Source organism: Arachis hypogaea, chromosome 1, assembly GCF_003086295.3.
Source record: "Arachis hypogaea cultivar Tifrunner chromosome 1, arahy.Tifrunner.gnm2.J5K5, whole genome shotgun sequence".
In the NCBI taxonomy this organism is placed as follows: domain Eukaryota; kingdom Viridiplantae; phylum Streptophyta; class Magnoliopsida; order Fabales; family Fabaceae; genus Arachis; species Arachis hypogaea.
Window position 1 is genome coordinate 95,764,430 of NC_092036.1, and position 20,517 is coordinate 95,784,946.

General features: G+C 33.8%; 3 protein-coding genes across 4 annotated transcripts; 1 reads left to right on the plus strand and 2 right to left on the minus strand.

The window, feature by feature from the left end:
- The first annotated feature begins 2,679 nt into the window (after nucleotides 1-2,679).
- On the plus strand, nucleotides 2,680-6,832 carry LOC112697775 (nitrate regulatory gene2 protein). Of its 2 annotated transcripts, none has more exons than XM_025751099.3 (5): nucleotides 2,680-3,039; nucleotides 3,367-4,566; nucleotides 4,914-5,113; nucleotides 5,358-5,581; nucleotides 5,784-6,832. In XM_025751099.3, exons 2-5 carry the CDS (start codon nucleotides 3,465-3,467, stop codon nucleotides 6,481-6,483), a joined length of 2,226 nt encoding a protein of 741 aa, XP_025606884.1. In that variant the 5' UTR covers nucleotides 2,680-3,039; nucleotides 3,367-3,464; the 3' UTR covers nucleotides 6,484-6,832. The 2 variants fall into 2 exon arrangements, with proteins under 2 accessions (XP_025606884.1, XP_025606896.1); XM_025751111.3 differs by having other exon boundaries at nucleotides 2,921-3,039; nucleotides 3,427-4,566.
- Nucleotides 6,833-6,908: 76 nt separating this feature from the next.
- LOC112697792 (mitochondrial outer membrane import complex protein METAXIN) lies at nucleotides 6,909-9,453 on the minus strand. Its single transcript, XM_025751121.3, has 6 exons — nucleotides 9,153-9,453; nucleotides 8,680-9,026; nucleotides 8,508-8,584; nucleotides 8,317-8,377; nucleotides 7,832-7,994; nucleotides 6,909-7,310 (listed from the first exon to the last, which is right to left on the minus strand). The coding sequence occupies exons 1-6, from the start codon at nucleotides 9,301-9,303 to the stop codon at nucleotides 7,123-7,125; spliced, it is 987 nt and encodes a 328-aa protein (XP_025606906.1). The 5' UTR covers nucleotides 9,304-9,453; the 3' UTR covers nucleotides 6,909-7,122.
- Nucleotides 9,454-16,890: 7,437 nt separating this feature from the next.
- On the minus strand, nucleotides 16,891-20,202 carry LOC112697801 (18S rRNA (guanine-N(7))-methyltransferase RID2). The gene is made up of 9 exons (XM_072199979.1): nucleotides 19,854-20,202; nucleotides 19,645-19,720; nucleotides 19,444-19,527; nucleotides 19,247-19,302; nucleotides 19,089-19,145; nucleotides 18,529-18,578; nucleotides 18,216-18,368; nucleotides 17,632-17,761; nucleotides 16,891-17,458 (listed from the first exon to the last, which is right to left on the minus strand). Exons 1-9 carry the CDS (start codon nucleotides 19,950-19,952, stop codon nucleotides 17,294-17,296), a joined length of 870 nt encoding a protein of 289 aa, XP_072056080.1. The 5' UTR covers nucleotides 19,953-20,202; the 3' UTR covers nucleotides 16,891-17,293.
- Between the last annotated feature and the right edge of the window lie 315 nt (nucleotides 20,203-20,517).

The window sequence follows — 20,517 nt, forward strand, 5'->3', positions numbered from 1 at the left end:
TTATAATAAAGGTGAAAACTCTAGTAAATCGATTTAAGTAAAATCAAATTACACAAATAAAAAATTCCTAGTAATTTAGTTTTACATAAATTAATTTATAATGAAATATATTTTTCTACTAAATCATTCTAAGTACATAATAAAGGTAAATCAATATAATTTAAAACGATTTATTATGAATACATACTAAATTGGTTTAAGTTAGATTAATTTTTATAAGGATAATTTAAAAAAAATCAAAACAGAATAATTGAATAATACTGACAATCAAACAATATAAAACAATAATTAGAAAAAATTAGGAATCAGACTTGATAATGATCATGGACATATAAAACATATAACATCTCTTGTATATAATGTGGCAAGACTCATGATCATTATGAAGTCCCATCCCTAATTTTCTACTCCTTTCCATTCAAAGTATCTCATAGATTTATTGTTTTTTCACAGGAAACCAAATTCATTGTTTGATCTTGTTGGCCCAACTATATGGCTTCCTTTTATTTTTCGACTAAACTCTGGGCTTCTATCTCAACAAACAAACTTCTATTTTGAGGCCCTCAATGATCTTACTGGATCTCTAAGAAAAAGGATTCGGACAAATTGGGCTTTAGAATTGTTGGGGGCTAGTTGGAATACCCTTCAAAATTTATTAGTGGGTCGAGAAATCACAAAGAAAAAGGTTTTCTAATATTATTATATTAGTGCTACAAAAGGGAGCTAACTAAGTAACTATCATTAATTCATTATAAAAATATAAATTAAAAAAATATATTTATAAATTTTAAAGAATTCTCCAATCAAGTTAGCAACTAATGCGAAAGGTTAGTTGAAGATTACTCAATAGTTTCTCAGCAACATGATGAAAATGTCGAATTTGCTGATTTATAAGTCTAAACCAAGTTCAATCCAAAATGTTGAAACTTGAAAGTAGCGAAAAGTGTGAATGGAAAAGTTCCCACGATCTCAGCCATTGGATAGTGAATAATGTGTACAATATGTACTATGCAGTTTAAGAATTTAATTTATAAACTTTACAAAACTCGTGATAAAATGAAAAGATAAATCAAACACATATTAATCCATAATATTCAAGTTTTCAACCCTGTTTTCTACTAGTTGTAACATTTTCAAAACTTATTGATAACCTCAGTTAAGAATACTACTCACTTGCCACTAGTGCCTTTTCTTTTCGTTAATAAAATAAAATGCATCAATTTAATGAGAAAAACGTAACAGCATTAATTACAGTATAATGTATGTGTGGGTGTAGGATCCATGCATGGAATGAATGAGAAGCATGTGTGCATCATGTTGCGTTACGGAATCTTTGTCGTGTCTGCGCATGTGTTACCCACTTGCACTTGCTGCATTGAGATCAACAAATAAGTAAATGTTATAATTCTTCCATGAAAAATAATCTGATATTTTAAATTGATTTTTAAAAAAATTCGAAAATTAATTTAAAAAATAAATAATTTTTCAGTGACAAATTGGATCATTTACTATTTATTCCTCCTCCATAAATGATGAACCAAATTACAATACTATCCTTATTATCTCTTATTGGTAGTAGCACGCAAAATTTAAGTTCATGAAATCACTCGTTCTAAAAGTTTAAACTGATTTTGGGGTTTATTAAAAATCAAACTCTTGATCTTTTAAATCTAGAGTTCTAATACCATGTCATGATACCACTCATCCCAAAAGTTTCGGCAAATGAAAAAAGATAACACTACTTATTATATCTCTAATACTCTCTAAACCTCCATAACATTCCATTGGCTCCCTATACTTTCTCTAAAATCAATTATCTGCATTATAATTATTAAACCCGATTTGATCTGATCGAATTACACAATTTAAATCGAATATCTTTAAATTTTTTAATAAAAAGACAAATATATCTCTGACTTTTTGTTTTGTAGACATTTGAATCCCTAAAAATTAAAAAATACAATTAAATTCCTAATAGAAAAAAATTAGGTTTATTGTTATTGTTATAAAAAAAAGTCGATTTTATTCTAATTTGTTAAGAAATTCAAAAATAATCGATTTATTAATACATCCAATAATAATGCGACACGTACGTTTTACTTATCTTTATGGAAGCATTCCAAATCTAAACTATGGTTTCTACTAAATAATAAAGAGAAAAACCCAAAATAGTCCTGACAATTATCTCAAAAGACAACGAGATTCTTAACAAAAAAAACTCAATCCGATCCCTGACAATTACTTCGAAAGGACAACAAGACCCCTGTGCCAAGAAAAATCAAGGTTTTTTTTAGTACAGGGATTAATCAGTCCAAAAAAATTTTCAAAAATCGGGTTGAATGTTTTTTTTAGAGACCTCGTTGTCTTTGCAAGATAATTGTCAGGATCAAGTGTGGTATTTACTCAATAATAAATTGAAATCTCTCTATTCAGTTAGAACAATTTAAAAATTTAAGGTGAGAATAAATAACCATAGGATATCATCCTTTTTATTTTTTTAGTTAAGGGATTACTCGAAAACTTTTTACTTTTTACTTTTTACTATAGGATAGGGTAGGATATTTGACCATTAGTACTTTATGTGAAATGATTGTTACGTTGATGTTCAAACTTTAATGGCAATTTTGAATCTCATTCACACATAATCATAATCAATGGGGCCGTTACCTTGGCTCCTTCGAAGGTACATGGTTCCCCTTTCACTTTAATCTCCACTAAACAAAATTTTTTTTTCCCAATTCAAATTGGAAAAAAAAAAATATTTCAAACCTGAACACAATTGAGAGTACTAACTACTAAGTACTAACTTAAGTTGCTTAGATAAGATTTATGTTTGTTGTTCCTTTTTTTATCTCCAGTTCTTCACCCTAACTCAAATTTATTTTATTTATTTATATTATTATATTAAAACTTTTTCCCTCTTCACTTGAAGTTGTTTTGTTTCGTCGTCTTTATGTTTTGAGTTTTGACCGTTACTTTATTCTCAACGTCTCTCTCTTTCTCTGATCAAAGCTTCCCGCTCTTCCTCGCCATTGTCGAGTATGCTTCTCCATTCGATCACTCGCTCTCTTATTTTCACTCTTAATTTATTATTATCATCTCTTTCAATGTCTGCATTTTCACTTTCAATTGCTCATGTGTTGCACATTTTAGATGCTTCTTTCTTAATTAATTTACTGATAGAGTATAGCTAGGGTTTTTTTTTGGGGGACACAGGGAATTGGAATGCTTGAGGAATCTCAATTACTTGTTTCTCTTCACCAAGTTTCAAACTTTCATTCTCCTTTTCTGACTTCACTATAAAGAAAAGCATCCGAATTACTGTATTCATTTCTCTTTTTGTGTTCATTCATTCATTTTCTGCAGACAGATTCTTCTTTGATTTCCATTTCAATGCAAGCCTGAGAAATATTCATTCATTCATAGGACTAAAAGGGAAACAAAAAAAGAAGCTAGAATAAGAGATGGGATGTTCTCAATCAAGGTTGGATGATCAAGAATCAGTTCAGATTTGCAAAGATAGAAAGAGACTCATCAAACAAGCTGTTGAGCAAAGAGCACAATTTGCTTCTGGCCACATAGCATACATCCAATCCTTGAAAAGAGTCTCGGCTGCGATGCGAAATTACATTCAAGGAGACGAGCCGCACCAGTTCTCATTGGATTCATTCATAACACCTGTGAAGAAGACTAGTCCAGCCTTCATTTCCATATCATCCAAGTCCTTCACTCCAACAACAATTGAGTTCTCATCCAATTCAACTTTGAAGGTCAATTATCTAAGGCCCAGTGGCAACCCGCCAATTTTGGTTGAGGAAAGGCCTCAATCCCCCGAAATGGTTCGAGTTGAAACATATTCTCCAATGGAGCAATATGCCATGGATGATGGTTTCTTTGCCATGCAATCCTCACCTATGAACTCCTCAGCTTTTGCTTATTCTCCCAATAATAGGCCTAGTATCCCTCCCCCTTCTCCTCAAACATCTCAATGGGATTCCTTTTGGAACCCTTTTACTTCGTTAGACTATTACGGATACCCCACCAGAAGTAGCCTTGAAGAGACTATTGCAGATGATGAGGACAGAGGATTGAGGCAGGTTCGAGAAGCAGAAGGAATTCCAGACCTTGAAGAGGTTGAAACTGAAAAAGAAGATTTTGTTGGAAAGAGAAATGTTGTAGAAGAAAGAATCAGAACTGATATAAACTCCACCAAGGAAGAGGTCACGGTTGAAGACGAGGAGGAAGAGGACAGAACAAAAACTGAAATTGCACATGAAGTCAAAGAATCAAAAGGCAGTGGCAGTGAAAGATTTCAAGTATCAAAAGTTCAAACTGCAGGTCAAGTTGAATCTACAAGCCATCAGGAAGTGGCAGTTGGTAATCAAGAAGCTAAGGTAGAAACACCTGGTTTTACAGTTTATGTAAACCGAAGGCCGACAAGCATGGCAGAAGTAATCAGGGATCTTGATGTTCAATTCACAAAAGTTTGTAATGCAGCCAATGAATTTTCAGCGTTGTTAGAGGTCAATAAAGCTCAAAATTCATGGATGTCTAATGAGCTGTCAGGTTTGGTGCAGTTTATAATACATAATTTTAATTTGATGAAATTGTTCTTGCATAGTCCTGCATTTCATAGTCCTCAAAAATGTGAGTTAAGCCTCAAGGTTTCTTGAATATCCATTCTAAAAATTCTTATTTTTGGAGGAGATATGAATGTTTAATGGGTTGATGGAATCTTATATTGGATTTCATGATGCAATCTGAGCTAACTTCTTCTTGTGGAAATTTGTTAATCTTCACGTGTTTATACTGAATACATATAATCTTGAACTAAGTACTCTATGTTTTCTTTTTTACTCATACCTATTCGTACATTTTCAGGAATTTAAACTAAAATTATATTTCTTTTGTAGCATCAAAATTGTTGAATCCTGTATCTCTGTTCCGGTCTTCATCATCAAGATTTTTAAAGAATAATTCTTCAAGCACTGGGGATGATGGCTGCAAGGGCCCTAGTGATCCCGTAGAGGAACAATGTATGTTTTCTGGTAGTCATCAATCAACATTGGACAGGTTATATGCTTGGGAGAAGAAGCTGTACGAGGAAGTTAGGGTATACTACTGAATATACCTATGAACTATAAAGATGATAGCTACATGAAACATTTATATTAGATGAATGGAAATTTGAACAAATAACACTCTTAACCTTTTACATAATATCCAGTAATTTTCCTTTTAGCATCTCATTTCTTTGAATTTTATTAGATTATTATTGTTACAGGTCATCATGCTTATGCTTGCATACATTTTGATAATGGCAAACTTATTGCTATACCTGTTTTCTTCTGCAACAGTCTGGAGAACGTGTTCGAATTGCGTATGAGAAGAAATGTCTGCAACTCAAGAACCATGATGTGAAAGGAGAGGACCCCTCTTATGTAGATAAAACTAGAGCAGCCATTAGAGATCTACATACCCAGATAACAATTTCAATTCACTCAATTGAAGCAATCTCCAAGAGAATTGAAACTCTAAGGGATGAAGAGTTGCATCCCCAACTTCTTGAATTGCTACAAGGGTATGTATAAAAAATCATTATCTCCAATACAAAAGTTGTGTGTGTGACATCTTCAATACTTTCCTGATTTCATCATGAGCAACATGCTATTTGTTCTTAAATATAATAGACTATGATCACCATATCAAATGCAACAGATATATCACACTATTCATAGCATATAATCATGCATATTGCTGATTCTTAAACCATATAAATGCAGGCTGGCAAAGATGTGGAATGTGATGGCAGAATGTCATCAGATGCAGAAGATAACCTTGGATGAAGCTAAGATTCTTCTAACTGGCACTGATGTCAGAAAACAGTCTGGCATGTCAATAACTGATCCACATAGGCTTGCTTGTTCTGCCTCAATTCTTGAAACCGAGTTGAGGAATTGGCGAAGCACCTTCGAGTCATGGATCACTTCTCAAAGATCCTACATTCGTGCACTGGCCGGCTGGCTGCTTCGGTGTATGAGATGTGAGCCTGATGCATCAAAGTTACTATGTTCTCCTCGCAGGTCAAGTAGCACTCACCCATTGTTTGGACTGTGTGTTCAGTGGTCAAGGCGACTGGACGCCATACAAGAATCAGTGGTGCTGGACGGCATAGACTTCTTTGCAGCTGGTATAGGGTCCTTCTATGCACAACAGCTAAAAGAAGATTCTCGACAAAATGTTGGTAGATCAACGGAAACCAATGAGAGCATGGAAATGGTGGAAGCTGGACCGGTAAAAGAGGCAATGAGTACTGAGCAATTGGCTGAAATCGCTATTAGGGTACTTTGTGCTGGAATGTCAGCTGCTATGAGTTCAATGGCAGAGTTTGCTGTTGATTCTGCTGAGGGATACAATGAACTTGTTAAGCAATGGGAGAATGAGAAGTTGCAGCAGCAACAAACTTGTGTGACTGGAACGTGATCTCTTGCATTTTGTGGCTTATTTATTTATTTAATTAGCTAGTGCCAGTGAATGTAATTTACTTAAGGGTAGATTTTGATGGAGAGTGGTGGAATAGGAAGGGGAGGGAAAAAAGTTTTATGTAAAGTCTCTCACCTATGTTTGAGAGTTTTTTGATACTAAGGCCTCAGGGTAGGAAAATGATAAATAATTTTATTTACCATTCTTTTATTGACTTTAAAGCTCCTCCCCCTCCAGTTTACTTCTTTTCCGCTCGCTCTGTTTTACTTTTACATTTATTGATTTGATACAAGTATATATGCTGATACATAAAATTGTTTTGCCATCTTTTTGAGTTGGCAGCCATCAAGATTTCTGTCCATTAAACATCTTCTGAAAAATCAGTTTTGCATTTCTATATAACATTGTGCACCAGATAATAAAAATTCTCAAACCCAATGAAATGGTATGTGGATTATTAGTAGTACTATTCTGATACAAATTAAATAAAAATTACAATTGACAATCTGTTGAAAATCAACACCTGTATACAAAAATGGATCCTTGTTATACTAATTTGGCATGAGTACCAAAATTCTTAATTTGCATTATCAAACAGAGAGCCGATGAAATAAATACGTGGATGATTTTTTTTGTTTTCTATTCATCATAACCATAACTTCCATCAGCATCATCCAAGTCCACTGCAGCATCATCAAATGAAGTCATAATAGTGAGGAAAACAACAACAGCAACCAGCTGTGCTGCCACAAAATATTTGGACCTCCTTTTAAAGGTTTTCTCCTCCTCTGTTTTCTCCCTCTTGGGTTTGCTCTTGGTCTTTGAACCTACAAGTTAAACGACACAGCACGAGTTAGCAAATCAATGCTTCTTCACATAGTTATCAGGCACTAATGGTACAACAAATATGAGTGGGTACAAATGGAGATCAGATCACAATTTTTGTAGTATTCTACCTAAAAACTTGCATAATTTTCCAATAGTTAAATTTCTATATGCTCGTAAGATTATGTTGTCCTGTAATTTAGAGGATTAAGTTTTTCAGACATTTCATGCTCAGGGTGCAATATGACTACCAGCAACTCATTTCTATTAACATGAAGCAAAGAATATGATGGAGAAATCACAAATCTAGGCACCAAAATCATTAATAAAAAATACACGCCAATTTATTGGTTAATTATTCCTAGCACTCAGTCACCAAACACCTTTAAATCTAAGAAAACTATGGTCCATTTAGAAATTTTGTGAAAAAATCCTAGGAATGATTATCTCACCTTTTTAAGGTAATCCCATCAAACAAACCACAAGAAAAGAGTGCATATAGAAAATAATAAGAATATCTTACTTGAGGTTGAACGACTTCTTGAAGTTGATGAAGATCCAGCTGTATGAAATTGCCGGACATAGGTAGGAGTTGGACTAGCATCAATAAGTTCTGTCTTACACTGTTGCACAAATCTAACTAAGTTGGCATGTTCTAAGAGCTTCGATCGCAGCACTGACGATTCCTGATGGCACAAAAGAGTTACGCAAGAAGCAGAGTTACAATTTTCCTTCAGCGCACTTAATATACGGATATGCTCTAAATGGATTCCTTAACATAATCCTTTTTCCGTATGTATCTTTTTTGTCACTTAACTAAAGTAAAAAACAACATTGATTCCTTAATTTGTGAATCTGACTAGGTTCATGATATATCACACACCCATGGTGCCAAATGTAACAAGAGCTATCCAAAATCCAACTTTTTAATTGACTGTAAACCAATCGACCAATACAATACGCCTTACTACCACAAAAGTACCACAATTAACTGATAGTGCAACTTACAGGCAAAGCTTGAAGAGTAACTAATCCATGCGCAAGAAAAATAGCATCTAAGCTTGATGGTCTGCAAACAGAGAAAAGCATATGAATAGAGAAGCACCACGTCGATAAAGTTACCACTTTCACTAAAAGAGAAAAAAGAAGTCCAGCATTGCTTTTATGTTTCAGATGAAATGCACAGACAGAGAAGTCACCTATTCTCAAATAAGTAGCTTTGTTCACCTAACCAAGTTGACAGAGCACCGTATGCAGAGTTTGCTCTCCTATAAATCTGTATCACTAATTATAGCAATAAATAAGTACCAAATCAAAGATAGATTGAAATACACACCATTTGCAAGGGAAAGAGAGACAATAGAAACTGACCTCTTCTTTCTTTAACTCAGCATTCTCATTAGTTATCCCATGTTTCTGCTTAATCCAACAAGCTTTCCTCCAAAAGAGGACCTTTCCTAAGGGCCATGGAAGATCAGAATAATAGATGGTATAAGCAGGAGAGGAGGAATAACCTTCAGATCCCACCCAAAGTTCATAGTCAAGTGCATCAGCAAGCCAAGTTGTGAGCATTGCTTTAGTTTGAATCCAATCAGGAAGTGAGGAGATCCCACTGTCCAAATCAACCCCCCCAACATCTCTCTTCAAACACTCAATCAACCCTCCTTTCTCATTGTTATACGCCACATAATCACCAAGCTCAAAATAAGGAATTTGATCTAAACAAACGCAAATTTACATACCCATGAGCTTAAAAAAGATAAAAAGTGAAACTTTAACGAAAACGCACAGGGAAAAACAGTTGGAAAGCCAGAATTATGAGAAATCGAAGTGCGAAAATGAACCTGAATCAGGGTAGTTGAGGTGGAAGTCCAATTGGAAGGAAAATTGAGCGAACTTGAGATAGAGATAAGCGGAGAGGCACTGAGTGCAACCGGTTGGGAGGCCAAAGCAGGGTTTCCTCACCACAAGAGTGTTGATTTCGTTTTCAGCCATTGCAGGATCGCATGAATGAAGAGAACGATGCAAAGGTTTCAGCTTGCTCCTTCTTCCGTACTCTTGCCTCTTGCAGAGGTTTAGGCCTTAGGGTTTATAGATTAATATTCATGGAAGGTATTTAAAAATAAGTTCATAAAAAGAGAAGTCATTTTGTTAAAAGGTTATAATACAAGTTTTTGTGTATGACTTGACATAAAAAAAAATTATACTGAATAGAAATAAATTTTATTGGAAAATATAATAACAACGATATTTACTATTTAGGTGAAATTATATTCTACCTTAAAATGTTGTAATTTAAATAGTGAATATGTTGATTACTGATTAAAGCATTAATATATTATAGTCACCCAAAAAAAAAGCATTAATATATTATAAGAGTTAATTCTACAAGTTGTTGTAGAATAAAAGATATATAAAATAAAGATGTATAAATAGAAGACTCTATTATTAATATAATTAGCTCAATAATTATTATATATATATAATAATATTATATGTTGTATAGTGTATATATATATACAAAGATAAGAAAAAGTATTAAAAATAAAGAGAGAGAGAATTGCATTTATTTATCGTTACTATCTCAATATAATAAAGATGATTAATATTGCTATTAATATTATATGTAAAGAGTAATAGAAAATAGAATTTAAAATGCTTATAAAATAAAATAAGAGGAAGAATTGTAGTAGAAATATAAGGAGAATAGTATTTGATTGTAGCATAAAGAGGAAATAGATTTCTTATTACTTGCTTCTGTGTAAGAAAGAAAGAGAAAGTATTTTTATATTATTGTTGTGTCTAAAGCCTCGTACCACACTCCCTATTTATACATGCATGGGGTCTTTATTTTCAACACATATTTAATATTCATTCTTTCTTTGAAAATATGAGTCTTGCATGGGAATGGGCATCCACGTTGCTCATTCTTATCACAACACTCCCCTTGGATGTCCATTTAGGATTATTGCCTCATTAAAACCTTACCAAAGGAAAACCCTGTGGGAAAAACCTTAGTGAAGGGAAAAGAGTACAATATCCTTTGTGATGGGGACTGCCTCATTAAAAACCTTGTCAAGAAAAACCCAATGGGAAAAAAAACCTGACCAAGGAAAAAAGAGTACAGTCTCCCCCTCTTGCCGACATCATTTAACGTCTCGAAATCGGCGCATCCCAATCTCATGTACCAATCTTTCAAAGGAGGATTTTGGGAGTGACTTTGTAAATAAATCTGCCAGATTGTCACTTGAACGGATCTGTTGGACATCAATTGTCCCTTGATTTTGAAGGTCATGAGTGAAGAAGAATTTGGGAGAAATATGCTTTGTTCTATCACCTTTGATGTATCCACCCTTAAGTTGAGCAATGCATGCTGTATTATCTTCAAACAGGACAGTTGGAGCTATCTTATGATCAATCAGTCCACATGATAATAGAATATATTGAATTAGGCTCCTCAGCCAAAAACACTCGCGACTAGCTTCATGAATTGCCAGTATTTCAGCATGATTAGAGGATGTTGCAGCAATCGTCTGTTTCGTGGACCTCCAAGATATAGCTGTACCACCATATGTGAACAGGTATCCTGTTTGAGATCTCCCTTTATGTGGATCAGACAAGTAGCCAGCATCTGCATAGCCAACAAGTTGTGACTTGGATCCATAGGGATAAAACAATCCCATATCAACCGTTCCATGAAGATATCGAAAAATTTGTTTGATTCCACTCTAATGTCTTCTGGTTGGAGAGGAACTATACCTTGCTAGTAAATTTACCGCAAATGATATGTCAGGTCGCGTATTATTAGCAAGATACATTAGCGCTCCAATGGCACTAAGATATGGTACTTCAGGACCAAGGATATCTTCATTTTCTTCTTTAGGACGGAATTGATCCTTTTTCACATCCAAAGATCTTACGATCATTGGTGTACTTAATGGATGTGACTTATCCATATAAAATCTTTTCAAGATCTTTTCTGTGTATGTTGTTTGATGAATAAAGATCCCGTCTTTTATATGCTCGATCTGCAGGCCGAGACAAAATTTAGTATTTCCAAGATCTTTCATCTCAAACTCTTCTTTTAGAGTTTTTATAATTGTTGGAATCTCTTCAGGAGTCCCAATGATATTTAAATCATCAACGTACACAGCAATTATAATGAACCCAGATGTAGTTTTCTTTATGAAAACACATGGGCAGATGTCATCATTCTTGAAACCGTTTTTGGCCAGATACTCAGTAAGAAGATTATACCACATTCGTCCAGATTGTTTTAGACCATATAAAGATCTTTGCAATTTGACTGAGTATAACCCTTGCAAATATTCATTGGATGGTTTAGATATCTTTAATCCTTCAGGGACTTTCATATAGATATCCCGATCTAATGAGCCGTATAAATAGGCTGTTACCACATCCATTAAATGCATATGCAGTTTATGATATGCAGATAAACTGACCAAATAACGCAAAGTTATCACATCCACTACAGGGGAATACGTTTCTTCATAATCTATACCGGGCCTTTGTGAAAAACCTTGTGCCACAAGTCGGGCTTTATAGCGCACAACTTCATTTTTCTCATTTCGTTTTCTCACAAATACCCACTTATATCCAACAGGTTTTACATCTTCAGGTGTACGGACTACAGGTCCGAAGACTTCACGTTTTGCAAGTGAGTCTAATTCAGCCTTCATGGCTGCTTCCCATTTTGGCCAATCATTTCTTTGTCGACATTCTTCAACTGATCTTGGCTCAAGATCCTTACTTTCATGCATGATATCTAATGCCACATTATATGCAAATATTTCATTGACAATTGTCTTATTTCGGTCCCATTTCTCTCCTGTAAAGACATAATTTATCGAGATCTCGTCATTTTCACAATTTTCAGGTATCTGAACGTCTTCTGGCGTTATATCAGAATTTTGGACAACTGCAGGTGTCTTTACTATGTCTTTTTCAACAGGAATATTATTTACCTCTTTTTTCTTTCGAGGATTTTTGTCTTTGGAACCGACAGGCCTGCCACGCTTCTGGCGTGTATTTGCTTTCGTGGCTATTTGTCCTGCTGGGACATCAATTTGAATTGGGGCATTTTCCGCCCTGCCACGCTTCTGGCGTGAATTTGCTTCAGTGGCTACTTGTCCTACTGGGACATCAATTCGAATTGGGGCATTTTCCGCTGGTATATAAGATTTGGTTATCCTCTTTGTATCGGAAAATGCATCAGGCAATTCATTTGCTATTCTTTGCAAATGTATAATCTTTTGAACTTCTAGTTCACATTGTCCTGATCGAGGATCTAAATGCATCAACGATGATGCATTCCAATTAAGTTCCTTTTCAGGAAGCTTATTCTCTCCCCCTAATGTTGGAAATTTTGATTCATCAAAATGACAATCTGCAAACCGGGCTTTAAACACATCACCAGTTTGTATCTCAAGATACCTCACTATAGAGGGAGAATCATATCCAACATATATCCCCAATTTTCTTTGGGGTCCCATTTTGGTGCGATTAGGTGGTGCAACGGGAACATATATCGCACACCCAAATATTCTTAAATGGGAAACATTTGGCTGCTGGCCAAAAGCTAATTATATAGGAGAGAATTGATGATAACTTGTTGGCCTCAAACGAATAAGTGCTGCGGCATGTAAAATAGCATGCCCCCAAACCGAAGTTGGGAGATTTGTTCTCATAAGTAAGGGTCTAGCAATTAATTGGAGGTGTTTAATAAGTGATTCTGCTAACCCATTTTGTGTGTGAACATAAGCTACTGGATGTTCAACACTTATTCCATTAGCCATACAATAAGCATCAAAAGCTTGGGAAGTAAATTCACCAGCATTATCAAGACGAATTGCTTTGATTGGATTTTCTGGAAATTGTGCTTTTAATCGAATAATTTGAGCCAATAATCTCGCAAACGCCAGGTTGCGAGAAGATAATAAGCACACATGTGACCATCTCGAAGATGCGTCTATCAGGACCATAAAATATCTAAAAGATCCACATGGTGGATGAATAGGTCCACATGTATCACCTTGAATCCTTTCTAGAAATTCAGGGGACTCAAATCCAATCTTTACTGGTGATGGCCTTAAAATTAACTTCCCTTGAGAACATGCAGCACAACAAAATTCACTAGTTTTAAGAATCTTCTGGTTCTTTAGTGAATGTCCATGAGAGTTTTCAATAATTCTTCTCATCATGGTTGTTCCCGGATGACCCAAACGGTCGTGCCAAGTTATGAATTCATTTGGGCTAGTAAACTTCTGGTTTACAGTGGCATGTGATTCAATTGCACTAATCTTGGTATAATACAACCCAGATGAAAGTGAGGGTAATTTTTCTAATATAACTTTCTTATTTGAATCATGAGTTGTGATATATAAATACTCATGATTTCCTTCATTCATAGTCTCAATATGATATCCATTTCGGCGAATATCTTTAAAGCTCAACAAGTTTCTACGAGACTTGGTAGACAATAGTGCATTATTTATTATGAATTTTGTTCCTCCAGGAAACAAAATTATAGCTCTTCCGGAGGCTTCAATCACATTGCCTGCGCCAATAATAGTATTAACACATTCTTCTTTTGGCACAAGATGGGTAAAATATATATCACTTTTGAGAATAGTGTGCGAACTTGCACTATCCGCAAGGCATACATCTTCATTACATATCCTTGCCATTCTTCAAAAACAAATAATAAAATGAGTAGTATGCACAGTTATATTGAATACTTGATCAGAATTATTTTTCTAAGAAACACTGTACATAAGATAATGTCATATACTGAAATTTTTTAAAATTTGACACATTTAATAATTTCAAAATTCATATTAATATTTCATTATTTATGTACATCACATTTGAAACTTAAATACATAGAAAATAAAACTTTACAATAAGTTCTTTACATTATTTATTTACATAGATACTTCACAATCCCACATATTAAACTATTCCATCATTGATCAAATGACCAATATTTCCTTCAGGGTCCTCAAAGAAATCAGATACATCATAATGAGTGGTGGAGTTCTCAGCATCATTTGAAACAAAATTTGTTTCCTTTCCTTTGTCGTTCTTTTTCAAAGATGCCTGGTAAAGATCGACTAGGTGCCTTGGGGTACGACAGGTACGTGACCAATGACCCTTTCCACCATAGCGGAAATACTTCTCCTCGGTTGATTTATTTTGCCCGATATTCCTTTCTTTATCCCACTTCTGGTGAGATCCTCTCTTTTGAACATAATTCTTTTTCCTTCCATAATTTTTCTTGTTATTAAAAGCTTGCCATTTACCTCTTCTGGGTAATGATTTGCCGCATTTACTTCAGGAAATGGGGCGGCGCCAGCTGGGCGCGCTTCATGATTTTTCAATAACAACTCATTGTTGCGTTCGGCAACAAGAAGGCAAGAAATTAACTCAGAATATTTTTTAAACCCTTTTTCTCGATACTGCTGCTGCAGGAGCACATTCGAGGCATGGAAGGTTGAGAAAGTTTTCTCCAACATATCATGATCAGTTATTTTTTCCCCACACAATTTCATTCGTGAGGTGATCCGAAACATTGCAGAATTATATTCATTTATAGATTTAAAATCTTGTAAACGCAAATGCGTCCATTCATATCGGGCTTGAGGAAGTATTACCGTTTTCTGATGATTATACCTTTCTTCAAGGTCTTTCCAAAGATCTGCAGGATCTTTTAATGTGAGATATTCATTTTTCAATCCTTCGTCAAGATGACGACGGAGAAAAATCATGGCTTTAGCTTTATCCTTCTGGGATGCATTATTTTCAGCCTTAATGGTATCTCCAAGATCCATTGAATCAAGATGGATTTCAGCATCTAGTATCCATGATAAATAATTGTTTCCAGATATATCAAGAGCATTGAATTCAAGATGAGAGAGCTTCGACATAATGAAAATATTACCTGAGTCTTCCTAAAGATTTGATCAGAGTCTCGTGCTGATAACGTGTTGTAGAATAAAAGATATATAAAATAAAGATGTATAAATAGAAGACTCTATTATTAATATAATTAGCTCAATAATTATTATATATATATAATAATATTATATGTTGTATAGTGTATATATATACAAAGATAAGAAAAAGTATTAAAAATAAAGAGAGAGAATTGCATTTATTTATCGTTACTATCTCAATATAATAAAGATGATTAATATTGCTATTAATATTATATGTAAAGAGTAATAGAAAATAGAATTTAAAATGCTTATAAAATAAAATAAGAGGAAGAATTGTAGTAGAAATATAAGGAGAATAGTATTTGATTGTAGCATAAAGAGGAAATAGATTTCTTATTACTTGCTTCTGTGTAAGAAAGAAAGAGAGAGTATTTTTATATTATTGTTGTGTCTAAAGCCTCGTACCACACCCCCTATTTATACATGCATGGGGTCTTTATTTTCAACACATATTTAATATTCATTCTTTCTTTGAAAATATGAGTCTTGCATGGGAATGGGCATCCACGTTGCTCATTCTTATCACAACACAAGTAACGTCCTAATTTAAATTTACTATAGTTACTATAATTTTGATGTGACTTAAACTATTATTAATTATATGAAATTTAAAATTATTGATAATTTATTAATATATTTTGTTAGTATTGACCAAATCACAAAATATATTTAAAAAATAGAAAAACTATTAATAAAAATGAAAATTCTCTCCACAACTTCATGCAATGCTGGCTGAATAATAAAATAAATATTAAGAAATCAAGTAAGTCTTTTTTTTTATAATAAGCCTTGTTTATATTTATCTTGTTTTCTTTTTTATGTTTTATGAAAAGTGATTTTGTTTAAATATTTATTACTAATTACTTGGTAATTTCAAAAGTTAAAAATTTTCTCCATTTTCTAAAATACTTTTTTATTAGATCTCTTTTAATTTTGATATTTTATATAACTTTATATTTTATTTATGATATTCCAATTAATAGAAGTGTAAATAATAAAATGTTATGAAAATTACTAAATTCCCGCGGACCTAGCTCTGACTACTCTCTTGCACTTAAGAAGCAAAATTAAGAGGTATTGTCTTCATTTAAAGATTTGGCCAATGAATTACTTTATGCATGAACAAAAATTAAATCTTTAATATTTATTTAAATAGACTAATGAGTTAATTATTAGATCAATTTAACTTAGAATTTAATTTTAAAATTTAGTATAATACTTTAAATCTTCAATATTTACTTTAACAAACTAATAAATTAATTATTAGATCAATCTAACTTGGAATCTAATTTTAATATTTAGTATAATACTTTGGAAGCAAATGCAAACGAGTCTCATTTTAAAGGTGGTATGATACACAAATTACGCATGCTTTAAGTAATATTTTTTTAAAAAACTAATCTAAGCCAAGCATGTTCACACTCTTCACGTTAAAAGATTGTTCAGTTTTTAACCCTGAATTTTATTATGACATCATTACACAGGTACTCATTGACACATTGTACAGATCACATCCAGGAGCAAAAAATTATTTAGTTTAACACATTATCACAAATCATAGAGATTTTTGGGTTCTCTTAAATAATTAATAATAGTAATAATAATAATTTAAAAAATGATACACAGAAAGCAAACAAAACTCGTGAATGCATCACGGTAGTAAAATGTAGCTCGTCAACAAATAATAAAAAACAGAAAAGCAAATGTAGATTTGACTCTCCTTACACCAATGGATCCAAAATTTAAAGATTGCCTATAATTTAAAGAACAGCCTTATGACTAAGGATCCCAAAATAAGTGTTATCACATCACAGTGTAATTTGTTCATTGTCCTCTACTCCATTTGATTGAGGAGCTTCCATTGAGCACGCAACACTATCCTTCAGGACAGATGCAGTTTGTGCCCGTCTATAAATAGCATATGGGTTGGTATGGTATGCACGGCAGAGAGGAAAGTGTCAAATAGATTAAAAGCGATCCTTCCGTTTCCGACCTGTGTACTTGGTATCCGGAGGTACAGCATTTCCTCTCCTTCTCATCTGCTCCTTCTTCCTCTTTATCCATTCTTTTCCCTTGCCACTCTTATTCCATTTCTGTTTCTTCTGGGGTCTATGCCTGTCTGAAACTCGTACCTGCAGTATTTTATTTTTGTTCAATAAACTAAAGAGTAGCTCAAACAAGCAGGGGAGAAGGGGGAGGGGGAAATGCTGAAAGCCACGATTTTTTGGAGTTCTAATTCTCTAGAGAGCTCAGTTTGTCATTGAAAAGATCTAAAATGAATTAATAGTTATGAAGAGACACTCACAGTCTGATTTTCTTCATCTTCACTGTCATCATCAGAGCAACTCTCCCCATCGTCATCTTTACCCTCCGGCATTGAATTTACCGCTCTTTGACCACATGTGAGAACAAGAAATTCTTTTCTCTTCTTAGTACTGTCATAAGACAATTTCAAGTTAGTCGACCACAATGCTTGGGAGGGTTAGGCAAAGAGTCATAAGCTACCGATGCACATTTGCAAGCAAGTTAAATATACAGTTCAAGATGATTCTATCCAAGATAAATTGTGTAATAAATTTCAGCTGGTTTGTGGAAACAATGTAGAAACAAAACGAAAACTGCCAAGTGAACAGAGGAATGGGTCACATACATCTCTTGTGCTTCACAATACTCACTTATTTACCTCATCAAAAGGACAGGATTTTACACAAATTTAGCTCAATTGATAGCCAGAATATGTCCTATGGCTTGATTGACCAGAAAATAGGATTACAACACCAAACACTTGAAGACAACAAGTTTTGGAGGTTGATTGAACAACCAATAAAAAAAATGTAATTCCTCTTGAAACAAATCAAGCCTTAGTAGTTATTTAACAATTGTTCAAACCTGTGTGGGAAATCAACAACTATACCACCAGCAAATCCAGCGCGCATAGCAGCCTTCAAAATCAATTCACGCTGGTTTATATTTTCAGGATAAATTTGAAATACTGCTCTAGCTCCATTTGCTAAGCATCTGTACAAAGAAGTGAAAAAAGCCCTACAAGAGGGGGGAAAAAGTATATGTTATTAGAGCAACATTTATCAATACAAAAAATAACCATTAGATGTTTGCAATTTTCTAAGTCCTTGAGTTAAGAGTTTACGGAGATTCAAATTATAAATAATTAAAAGTGGACTAAATAAGAAACGGAACGTACTTCAATCTTAGTATTGGATTGTGAGACGATTTATCAGCATTGCATAACCACTGGAGCATCACCAAATAAGTCCACAAAATTCAGAATAGAAATAAGAGTATGAGACACACACAAAAAGGGTTGATAGTTGAAAAACCATGATTTATTCACATGATAAAGTTCAAACCTGAAATTTTTTCTTGATTCGTTATATTGGATTATGCAATTTTTAAATTACAATACTTCCTACGCATTACAAATACATTGAGACACTACAGAAAGATTCTAACCAAGTACCAGTAAAAAAAAAAAAAACTCTTCTCAAAGGCATTACATTCACTTCCAATATGGTGTTCATGCTGTGGTACTCATAATCTATTATATTTTCTTATCCTCATTTATTACCATTATTTTGTTGTTCCTAGGGTGTTCCCATGCATACTTCTGCTGCACTTGGTTCACTATTATCAAATCTCTACTAAAGTAATGCAAAATCCAATTCAAAGGTAGAAAGTTTTCCTAAATCCTAATCCAAAATCCCAAAGCTAAGACATTTAAAAAAAATATTAATTAAAGCACACCTGAACAGCAGATATACTAATGACCCCATCAATTACTCCAGGACGAAGCCCTAAACCCTGAAACCAAAAATTAAAGGCTATTAAGAAACGAATTAAACAGGTAAAATGTACAAAATTAAGAACCAACTTGGAAACTGAAAGTGCTTTAGGGTGAATACCTGGCCCATGTCACCAAGTAGAAGGTCACCCTCAACCTCTCGTTCAACAGCAACATCTGAGAGTTAAAATTATAATATGTCAACAAACCAAAAGCAAAAGCAAAAGCAAAATAACAGGAATGAAAGAATAACAAAAATTCATCTAACTCAATCTATCTCCCTAAAAAAATAAATATATAAATAAATAAATAACATACTGAGCATTGATGGGGAAATGTCAAGACCAATCCAGTGATGTCCATTCTCTGAAAGTGTCTCACCACTAAGTCCTGATCCACAACCTACATAAAACAAATAAACCATTATTAAAATTGTAAAAAAAAAATGCTACTTCCTCATTCATAAAAGCATATTCATATAATCATGATAAGCATAATAATGATAAGATAATGAATTACCTATGTCGAGGAGTAATTTGGGAATGCCATCATCGGGCAAAGCAAGAAGCTCGAGGGCTCTCTCCGACAGTGATGCCTATTTTTGTTTGTTTTAATTCGATTTAACATAAACAAAAATTAGTTCAATAAGCTCATCTAAGAAGTAAACATAATCAGGATCGAAATTGAGTATAGTAAAGGGAAAAGAAGTACAGGTAGAAAAAAAAAACCTGAATTTCAACGATACGGGAAGAAGAAGTGTACTTGCGAGCTTCGGCGTCATCATAGAATATCTCAGGTGGCGCCACCAGCTCCGGTCGAGACGCCATCGCACGCTAATTTTGATAATTTCAGCTTCAAGATTTCAACAATAACAACTGCTGCAGGAGCAAAACCCTAAACACCGTTAGCTGAAAGGGGAGGGTTTTTTTTTTTTTTTTTTTTCGGAAAGGGGAGGGTTTGATACTGCAAACTGCAAAGTGCAAACCCCTAAACCCTCTTACCTAAGAAGAGGATTTTTTTTTTTTTCGGTAAATGCTGAGAAGAGGATTTAATTCTTGGTTATGAAAACCGAATGATAGTGGGTCAAATAAAAAAAACAGGCAAATAATGAAAAATGTTGGGCCAATTGGGCTTTTCATGGACCTATATGGCCTTGTTGTATTAGTACTACTCTCCCTTTTATATTTTTCCTAGTCTTTGACCCGATGGATAATAAGAAAAATAATTCGAAGACAAGAAAATAAATTGTAGTCCCAAAAAAAATTACAAATTCGTGAGGTCAGTTCGTTTATCTACTTAAACGAAAGAATTTTTTTAAAAAGTAAGTTGAATAGGTTATTTATTTTTTCTTTTTAAAAAATATTTTTTTGACATTTCTCCTTATTCAACTCA